General features: G+C 40.9%; 3 protein-coding genes across 6 annotated transcripts in view; 1 reads left to right on the forward strand and 2 right to left on the reverse strand.

The window, feature by feature from the left end:
* Positions 1-974, reverse strand: part of vps52 (VPS52 subunit of GARP complex) — a 26,027-nt gene extending 25,053 nt beyond the window's left edge. The window contains exons 1-2 of the mRNA XM_073844231.1: positions 886-974; positions 47-131 (exon numbers count right to left, since the gene is read on the reverse strand). Of these exons, the coding sequence (XP_073700332.1) occupies positions 47-131; positions 886-969 (169 nt within the window). The 5' untranslated portion in view covers positions 970-974. The remainder of the gene's footprint in view (positions 1-46; positions 132-885) is intronic.
* A 263-nt stretch (positions 975-1,237) lies between these two features.
* rps18 (ribosomal protein S18) lies at positions 1,238-4,295 on the forward strand. Its single transcript, XM_073844358.1, has 6 exons — positions 1,238-1,281; positions 1,679-1,777; positions 1,862-1,948; positions 2,636-2,737; positions 3,845-3,936; positions 4,191-4,295. The coding sequence occupies exons 1-6, from the start codon at positions 1,279-1,281 to the stop codon at positions 4,264-4,266; spliced, it is 459 nt and encodes a 152-aa protein (XP_073700459.1). The 5' UTR covers positions 1,238-1,278; the 3' UTR covers positions 4,267-4,295.
* Positions 4,296-5,015: 720 nt separating this feature from the next.
* The window catches only part of LOC141338529 (E3 ubiquitin-protein ligase RING2-A-like), a 10,265-nt gene continuing 5,280 nt past the window's right edge, over positions 5,016-10,000 (reverse strand). For 2 of the 4 annotated variants that reach the window (XM_073844103.1, XM_073844104.1), the window contains exons 3-7: positions 9,066-9,226; positions 8,760-8,975; positions 8,355-8,669; positions 6,459-6,636; positions 5,016-6,387 (exon numbers count right to left, since the gene is read on the reverse strand). In XM_073844103.1, the coding sequence (XP_073700204.1) occupies positions 6,232-6,387; positions 6,459-6,636; positions 8,355-8,669; positions 8,760-8,975; positions 9,066-9,226 (1,026 nt within the window). In that variant the 3' untranslated portion in view covers positions 5,016-6,231. Of the gene's footprint in view, positions 6,388-6,458; positions 6,637-8,354; positions 8,670-8,759; positions 8,976-9,065; positions 9,248-10,000 lie in introns of all 4 variants that reach the window. The other 2 variants (XM_073844101.1, XM_073844102.1) reach the window with 1 other exon arrangement.

The raw sequence follows: 10,000 nt of genomic DNA on the forward strand, positions 1-10,000 counted from the left end.
TTCCTTCCTTCCTTCCTTAGCTGATGAAGAAAAAGACAGAACTTACGGTCCACCTCGTCCAGAATGAACTCATCTGTGGTGATGTCCAGATCTCCCAAATTCAGTGAAGGACCCACATCAAAGTCAGACTTCTACCAACACATCAGACAGACACACACATCAGTGCAAACTCACAACAAAAGTATGCCTGTTCATCTGTCAATTCATTAAATAGTTGTTTGAAGGTTTAATTTTAGTAATTACTTTTTCTGTCACTAATATATATTAAATGAATACATGAAATGACACAAATATCACTATAGTCATTGAGACAAATTGCAGCAAATTCAGTCATAAATTCAATCAGTCTTTTTCTCATAATGGGTTACAACCAGCACAAAAAGGTACATAATGCCTTCACTGCTTTAGTTTCTCACACTTTGATTGGCACTGGTCGTATATTTACATTTATGATAAACAAATGTCAAACGTTTGCGAGTATATACAGTAGATACACGTGAGTAAACAGCAGGAAAACGAATGATAAATAACTGAACACAACTGTTTGTATGTGCATTATTGTCTCAATGTTGTCTTATTGTGTGTGTTTTGACACATCACTGCGCTGTCACGTGATCTTATTGATATGACACCTGAAAATATGATCTCTGAAGATGATGAGCGAAATAGCGAGCTGCACAGATTAATATCAGTCGCGATCAGTAAACGACCTTCATAGCCATTATAATAACTGTGATATTTCATTTAGAAACACAGCAGGTCCGCGTCATCTCTGTGATCCAGCTGTGAGAGCGCTAGCGCTAGCTGTGCTAGTGTTGACGGCTGTGAACGGCTGAACGATCAGTAATGCTGCTGCTGCTGTAACACGAGTGAAAGTCCCATCACCTCCTCCTGTAGAAACGACATCGCAGCCACAGTATCAGCGCCGGAGTGTGAATGTACAGCTCCAGAGATCTGCGCCTCCGCCATGGCGTCTGTAGTTCACAAAAACTACACGTCCGTTCAGTATTGTAGTCCCTCCTCTAGTCATCAATTCCCGCATAAATACATGTCACGCTGTAAAGTAATCTATTTTTTTAAAATATACTACAGCGTACTAAACAGTATAAATTGCGCTTTATGTTTTCTAAATATCATTAGTTTCAAATATTGTTTTAGACTATTCCCGTCGGACATTTGCATCATGACGGAACTTGTTCCTGTCGAGTTCGCGTGTCGAGTGGTGAAATTATCGCGAGATCCTGATCACTTCCTCTTTGCGCGGAACCAGCGAACAAGATGGTAGGCATGAAATGAAATCCTGAAGACTGTAGTTGAAATCTCGCAACATCGTGCGTGTTTGCGTGTGTATGATAGCACTGATATAACATCTTATGTTTTTAATATATAGAAAATATATTAAAGTGAGAATTGTAGGTTTACAGTGTAGAGTATGAGTTAAATGAGTGACAGAAAACCTGTGCTCAGTCCGCGCCGGTACGAGTGTACCTCAGGACTACCACATGCACAACTACAATGTTTTATTATTATTATTAAAATATGTTTACGTTGTTTATGTTTAGTTTTGGCCAAAGTAGCGCGAAACTCTAGTTAGTAGCCCACACAGCTGTGGTCAGGGAGTAGTCTGTGTGAGTATAGCTCATGAGTGTCTGACGGTCTGCTGTTGTGTGTTTCTCAGTCGCTCGTCATTCCAGAGAAGTTCCAGCACATTCTGCGTGTTCTCAACACGAACATTGACGGAAGACGTAAAATCGCGTTTGCCATCACCGCTATCAAGGTGAGGAGTTTAACCTGGAAGCGTTCATCTGTTGTCTGTGTGTGTGTTGAGTTCTCTAACTCCTGTCGATGGTGTGTTCCTCAGGGTGTGGGAAGGCGATATGCCCATGTGGTGCTGAGGAAAGCCGACATTGACCTGAGCAAACGGGCTGGAGAACTCACTGAGGATGAGGTGCGTTTCAACAAGTTCAAAAAGTTCTGAAGCGCTTGCATTCACCTATAAATAGAGCAGACAACACTTTTACTTTGCATTCTCAGTCATAGAACTGTTACTCAGCTTTATTGTTGTCCTTTATAGAAACTGGAGAATCATTGTGAAACTAGTCATAAGGGTCAATTTTATGAAATTGAGATTTATACATCATCTGAAAGGATTCCATTGATGTATGGTTTGTTAGGGTAGGGCAATTGTTGGCCAAGATACATCTCTTGAAAATCTGAGGGTGCAGAAATCAAAATATTGAGAAGATTGCCTTTAAAGTTGTCCGAATGAAGTTCCTGCTAATGCATATTCCATAGTAAAATGATACATGTATGGTAGGACACTCACAGATTATCTTCATGGAACATAATCTTTGCTTAATATCCTAATGATTTTTGGCATAAATGAAAAATCGATCATTTTGACCCATACAATGTATTGTTGGCTATTGCTACGAATACACCTGTGCTACTTCAGACTGGTTTTGTCTGCTTTCTGAAATTGGGTGCAATTGACATTTTGCTTTGGATCACAAACAAGACCATATCAGTTATTTTGAACTATACTGTGAAAAATCTCAAATGAAAATGAAGATGTGACTCTGGGTGTTTGCAGTGATGTTCATTTTGAGGTGTTAATGATTAATTTGATGGACAGGTGGAGAGGGTGGTGACCATTATGCAGAATCCTCGCCAGTACAAAATCCCTGACTGGTTCCTCAACAGACAGAAGGACATTAAAGATGGAAAATACAGTCAGGTATGGTGGGAGAGCCACTTTAACCTGTTTTATTATTGTTTGTATATTTTTTTGTCATGTAAAGTGTCAACTGTAAAATCAGTGTTTGTTTTTTTGATGGTGTGTCTTTTAGCTTTGACTGTAGAACACACAATGGCAGTTTTGAATTGAAGGTCAAAAATGCAGTTTAAATGCAGCTTCAAGGGACTCTAAACAATCCCACCCAAGAAATAATGATCCTATCTAGTGTTTATTTTTGTAAAAAAAAAATGTACAATTTGTATGCGTTATAATCATACAGATTTTTACTTCAAAATCATCTTACATCGCTGCAGAATTACCGACCCAGTGTTTACAAAGTGAACGTCCAAAGGAGATCAAACACTCTTTATAAGAAAAAGGTTAAACGGCGATGCGGGATGATTTTGAAGTTTTGAAGATGGGAATTTTTGACATTCCCTCACTGTCTTGAACCGGAGTGTACTGATAAAACCCTTATTCCTCGTTATTCCATCATTTAGAGTCCTCCGAAGCTGCATTTTTAACCTTCAATCCGTTGAGCACCAGTGAAGTCCACTATATGGAGAAAAATCCTGGAATGTTTTCCTCAAACTTAATTTCTTTGTGAATGAAGGTTAACATGGTGGGGGGGGCAGTCTGCAGATGCTCTGTAGTGTCATGTATTTGTAGATCATGGTAGCTCCTTGCTATCATAAGAAGAAAACTACACTGTTTATGATAAATGCAGGCCTAAATATTTAGTAAGCTGTGGCAGATTATTATAGTTTATTTATTTATTTTTTTCATTTAAAATGACTCCTGTAACACCGTTTGAACAATGCATGGAATTATAATCGCTATTCAGTACAAATACACCACGTCTTCCACAATGCCATGATCACGGTCAGTGGTACCACAGCAGATCCGTGTGAAATCCATGTTGGTGTTTCATCAGGTTTTTCACTGGTTTCAATCAGTGAGGCTGTAGGCTTTGTAACGGTATACTCGGATCTAATAATGGCATCTGGAGTAAACGCACATGTTGTTTTCTTCACTCACGTGAAGCTTTGCTCTTTAAGTGCAGTGTCCTCGTCTTCAGCAGTAACTGAGTGTTGTGGTTGTCCACAGGTCCTCGCTAACGGTCTGGACAACAAACTGAGAGAAGATCTGGAGCGTCTGAAGAAGATCAGAGCTCACCGCGGTCTCCGTCACTTCTGGGGGTGAGTTTCCGGCGGCTAGTTTCAATCACCAGTCTAATGAGCTGAAGAGGAATGCTTTTAGTGCTCAGAGACATGCAGCACTTGTTGGAATAAGTTTAATGGAGGTGGTTGACATGGATTCCATCAGGTCCACATAGGGAGCATTTGATATTATTATTATTATTATTTTAAATCTCTGATGGCTTTAGTGGTCTCCTCAGATGTGTTCAGTGATCATAAGCTTGTTTGATTTACTCTTGTCTGTTCTCTTCTAGTCTGCGTGTGCGCGGTCAGCACACCAAGACCACCGGTCGTCGCGGTCGCACTGTGGGAGTGTCCAAGAAGAAGTAAACTTTTAATAAAAGTCAACTGTTCAGCCAGTCTGTGTCCTGCTCCATCTTTACTGATCCTCTCAGCGAATGGTGAAAGGGGTGAACGTATCAATAGGTCATTAGCAAGTTCTCACAGTCTCTACTTGTATCTATTTATATGTTTCTTTATCTTAATATTATTATATCTTTTAACCATTCACACACACAAGCATCATCCGACTCTCCTCCTGACTGCACACGCAGGTTTACAAGCCACTTTTCTCTAAATGTTTCCTTTTCCTCATGAACAGCAAATTTTCATTGACAAAGCAAAATAAAATTTCTCAGTTTGACCAATTTCTATAAACAACTCAAAACATAGGCGATTTGAGTTTCTGCTAGTGATTCCTATTGAGAAAAATCACTTCTGTCCTCCAGCTGCATTTTGCATGTCATCAGAATCACGTGATTGCAACCTATTCTGGGTTATCAGTATAACTGTAGTCTGTTTATTCTCCTGGAAGACAATGAAGAACCTCAGATGAGTTGATACCGGCCCTTTTTAAGACACAGAGAAAGTAGTTACAGGAATCATCAGTTAAAACATTATCTTTAAGACTCCAGTTTTGTCCAGTTCAGCAGTGCTGTTGTAGTCCAGTATACATCTTTATTAATAAAGTGTGCAATAAGGCAGTTTTTCAAGGTACATCAACTAGATGGAAAACTAGCAACAAAAATCATGATTCTGACCAGTGCATACATTTTTTTTTTCTTTCAGTTCTGAATAACTTCTGTTCATCTCAATGGAAGCTTGTTTCCAACACTGATTTAAAAAAAGGGTAATTGTGACATTTTAACCTCGCAAGTCTGCCGCCTTTCCTCCGTTATTGGAAACACAATAACTGTGATTGTAATTGTGACTTATTCCCAGAATTGTGAAGGGGAAAAAAGTTCCCTTTTTTTACTTTGTGGAGGAAAGAAGCTTCTATTCAAATGAGATTCATCAATGTGGCCACCTTAAAAACACTCACTCACTCATGAAGGCGTCTGTTACTCTGCATCTGTCATTTCTAACCAGAGCTAGCCTAGGGTATCTTAAAAAACTATAACAGATGTTATGATCTTCATATTAGGGTTGTCAGTAGATGTAAATAATGAATTAGTCTCATGATTATTGGAATCTTATTATTGCAGTCACTTACATTCAAAAGTGAAACCGTGTTAAAAACGGTCATCTGTGGTTAACTGTTCATCTGGTATCCAAATCCAGTCAACAAAAGAGGCAGAAGAAAAGCAGGACACAAAATTATGGTGAAAACAAGCATATAAGTCATTGAACAAAAACTGCATGGTCGCAACTGAGAATCCATAGATCTCTCCATACAGACTCATGCCAGATTTCTTCTCTCCTCTTAAATGTTTATATTCACTAGAATAAGATGAGATTTGAAAACAGCATAACCGCAGGTGCAATCCATATGGACCACTCGTCTATTTACGTGAAGCTGTGGAGAACTATTAGCTGATGGCACACATTTACAACATTCAGCTTTATTTACACATTTAGATTTGAAATAAGATTAAAATAATGTCTGTTCAGTAGTCCATAAGTGACAGACAACACCATTTAATAGTGGTGCTGCTTAATAGTGATAAAAAGCTGTTGCAATTGGTTTGCAAAATATACACACTCTCACTTCTGTGCCAATAACATGTGCAGTATGTTACATTTACTGCCAAATTAGAATAATTAAAGGTAGTCTGGAAAGTTCCTGAACATGATGAATGATGGGATACACTCCAGTGCAGTTCTAGAGAGTGTGGATGTAGTGCGTCAAGGCATTGTTCAGATCCTGGACAGTCACTTCCTGTCACATACATGTGCTCTCAAGTGTCCTAGACCGCAAGGTAATGCTTTACTGTAGGGGCGACTATACATCAGAACAACTGGATGAGCAGCACTAATCACTGAAGATCTGTGCCGAAAGATAGCGCTACTCCTCCTTTAGTTTTGAGGCGATTTCCCTTGGCTTTGGTCCGTCCGTTCCAGTTGGGGCGTCTGGTTCTGGTCTTGTGTAGGAGCGTAATAGAGCTCCAGAGGCTTGCAGAGCTTCCAGAACTTCTCGTTCACCAGCTCCAGAGTCAGTGAGCCGTTTAGTGTCTGAAAGACAGAGAGGATGAGGACAAGACAAGCCAAACTCAAATTAGTCTGAGCACAGAAGGTGGACTCACGGTGAACTGTCCCGCCGCAGTGCTGATGTAGATGGTGAACTGTTTCTCGCTGACGTCCCGCAGAGCTCCCGGCTCTCCCTCCGCCTGCGTCCCGCTCGGACCGTCCTCCAGAGCCACGCGCAGAGCCAGGTATTTGGACAGGTGGTCCACGGTGGCGTTGGCTGTTGTTTTGACGTATCTGTGAGCAGAAGGGAGAAAGTTACCCGTGATTAGCCCCATTACACTCCCATCCATGAGGAGTGACTACCTGAACAAAAAAAAAATCAAGAACAAGATACAAATGGCATAAAACAAGAAGTCTTTGATTAAAGCAGGTATTTTAAGCGTAAACTCAATTCATTTTGTACAGTTTCAGAAACTTAATTTTGCAGCTCAAGTAAATGGATCTTGATTTAAGGATGTTGAATCAAGAAATACTTAAGACTTAATTTAAGAGCTCAAAAGCCTTCATTAGTGGAAGGCTGAATTAAAGGATTACTCCACTTCTAAAATAAACATTTCCTGATAATTTACTCACCAAGATGTCTTGTCTATCTTTCTTCAGTCACAAAGAAATCAATTTTTTTTGAGGAAAACATTCCATATAGTGGACTTCAATGGTGCTCAATGGATTGAAGGTTGAAAATGCAGTTTAAATGCAGCTTTAGAGGGCTCTAAATGATCCCAGCCGAGGTCTTATCTAGCGAAACGACTGGTCATTTTGTACAAAAATGTTACTATTTATATACTTTTTAACATCAAATGTTCATCTTGTCTAGCCCTGTGATGCACATGTGTACTCCTGTTCAAGACAGTTAGGGTGTGTCGAAAAACTCCCGTCTCATTTTCTCCTCCAACTTCAAAATCGGCGCTGTAGAAGTACCGACCCAGTCTTTACAAAGTAAACGTACAAAGAGTGTTTCGACATACCTAAAGGTCATTGCACACGGAGCCCAACCTTTTTGTGTTTTTTCATATTCGTAATCCTATGCACAGGAACCCTGCACACCGAGTCCGATGTGTATTAACTCATCCGTTGCAAAAAAAAATCCCACAACAATATGAAATGGAATCTTCAAGCGGCGAGAATGATTGTTGTCCACTCTCTTCTTAAAAAGAGAAAAGGAAAGGGTCCATCCAATTAGAAGATATAGAGATGTATGAGAGAATACTTATTTTTACACGCACATCCTTATAAATGAGCTGCAGGTGATTCAAAGTTTACTTCAGGGTGTCAGTAAACTTTGATGCTTTGCTAGTGTTACTGGAGCCACATATTATGAAGACGACCACTAATGTCTCTGAACTCAGTGTACAAGGACCTTTACAGTGCTCTGTGCTGCGAGACGAATTGGATGAACTTGTCAGACGCAATTCTGGATTTTGGCGTTCGTTTGTACGGTGGCTCTGAACTGTCAAAACACCTCTCAAAATGTTTGCTACAGATGCGAAAAACACCAACAAAAAAAAAAAAAAAAAAAAAAAAAACCCAATCCAAATTTTTTTATGACGGACGAAAATTTTAAATGTCTTGAACCAGAGTACGCATGCGCATCGCAGAGATAGATAAGACCAGTATTTGTGGTTAAAAAAAAAAAAAAAAAAGTGTATAACTATGATTTTATTATTATAAGAAAATGACCAATAGCTTCGCTAGATAAGACCCTTACTCCTTGGCTGGGATCGTTTGAAGCTGCATTTTTAACCTTCAATCCGTTGAGCACCACTGAAGTCCACTATATGGAGAAAACTACTGGAATGTTTTCCTCAAAAAAACTAGATTTCTTTGCGACTGAAGAAAGAAAGACATGAACATCTTGGATGACATGTGGGTGAGTAAATCATTTATTCTGAAAGTGGAGCAATAGGTTAAGGCTTTAAATGACCTCGATAAGACCCTCAGAAAGCCTGTTATACCGCGTCTGGCTGTACTGTTGGCTGTTGACCAGCAGGGGATGCGGGCAAAATATAAGTTCTATTTCCGAGCCGGGGCTGTGTCCCGACCGCCGTCGAGGAGGAGAACGACTGTCTCCGACGGCCTCGGGTCCAGAGTCGTCAGACATGTGCGCTCTTTTATTGCGGCTGGGTCCGGCTTCAGCGGCGCAGCTGGCAGGAGCAGAAGCGGCGTGGTGCGGAGGGCCGGAGTCGTGCGAGCGGGCGTCCCCGTTGTCCTCGCCGCCGCTGAGCGTAGCGTTCTCACTCTCCGGATGCAGCTTGCGCACACGCTGAGCTCTGAAACAGACAGCAGAGAACTATTTCAGAAACCCACAAATCACTGCATGCAAACACAAGAGAGCAGCAGAGGAGAGAGGGAGCTGGGACCTGTGTCTGGCCTGCATGCGCAGTCCCTGCTCGATGCTGCTGCTCAGAGCCTCTTTGTTGTGCAGGCGGCTGAGCTGCTCCAGGACCTTGTCCTGATGGGCCTCGTACTCGTCACGGCTCGGGTACATCTTAGAGATCAGGGCGTCGAAATTGGGGTCGGCGCGGAGAGAGCGCTTAGACACCAGCTTCTTCCTGCAGGTCGGACACTCTTTATTTCTGCGGCGGGGAATAACAGATGGGCAGCGTTAAGCGAGAGATCTGAAAAAGGCCAGTTTGAAAGCGTTGGATCTGCAGAAGCGGTCTCACCCGGATCGGAGCGCGGTGACGATGCACTCGGAGCAGAAGCGATGCAGACACTCTTTGGTGGTCATGGTGTTCTTCAGCATGTCCAGACAGATGGGACACATCAGCTCACTGTGGAGGCTTCTGGGAGACACGGCGATCTCCGTGCCGTCCATGATGGCCTCCTGAAACAACATCATGCACAACTACAGTGAACTTGATATTCTGCTCATTCGTTTTCCAAGCACGTTCCAAACCTCATCGATCCTAACTAGATAAAAAAGTTTGTTAAGACAAACTTTAGGTTGGCTTGAGAAAGCCTAGCTTGACAGTTTAAAGCAGCTGTTTTGACATTATTAGAATGTAGTTAGCATTATTCTAACATTTTTCTAGCATGTTTATTATGTTTCTAGCATGATTGTAGTTACTAGGCTAGATAGTTAAATAGATCAGAAATATTAGATAGAATGGAAGTTTGAATGGATTAGAAATACACCGTGTTCCAAATTATTATGCAAATTATATCTTTCTCTGATTTTTATAATTAGTCAATGCAAATGACAGTCAAGTAATCAACCATTCGGGTATGATTTGAATTTTATTGAACAAACCTCCTAATGATAACGGTATTTATTTTAAAAATAAAAACTGAAAACGCACTGTTCCACATTATTATGCACAACAGAGTTAAAACATTGTATAGGTTGTAAAGAACTGAAAATGGGCATTTGCTGAATTTGCAGCATTAGGTGGTCATATTTACTGAAATCCCAAGCTATTTCAATCAAAAACATCCTAACAGGGCAAGTTACATCTTACCATAGGACCCCTTCTTTGATATCACCTTCATAATTCTTGCATCCAATGAACTGAGAGTTTCTGCTTGAATTTGTTTGCAGGATGTCAGAATAGCCTCCCAGAGCTGCTGTTTTGATGTGAACTGCCTCCCACCCTCGTAG

The sequence above is a fragment of the Garra rufa genome, chromosome 7 (genome assembly GCF_049309525.1).
Source record: "Garra rufa chromosome 7, GarRuf1.0, whole genome shotgun sequence".
Lineage (NCBI taxonomy): Eukaryota > Metazoa > Chordata > Actinopteri > Cypriniformes > Cyprinidae > Garra > Garra rufa.

What these genes read in the sequence shown, in the direction of transcription:
- rps18 (XM_073844358.1), top strand. An exon ending in TTGCCATCACCGCTATCAAG is followed by an intron (nt 1,778 to 1,861) that starts GTGAGGAGTTTA and finishes TGTGTTCCTCAG; the next exon opens with GGTGTGGGAAGGCGATATGC. An exon ending in AAGATGGAAAATACAGTCAG is followed by an intron (nt 2,738 to 3,844) that starts GTATGGTGGGAG and finishes GGTTGTCCACAG; the next exon opens with GTCCTCGCTAACGGTCTGGA.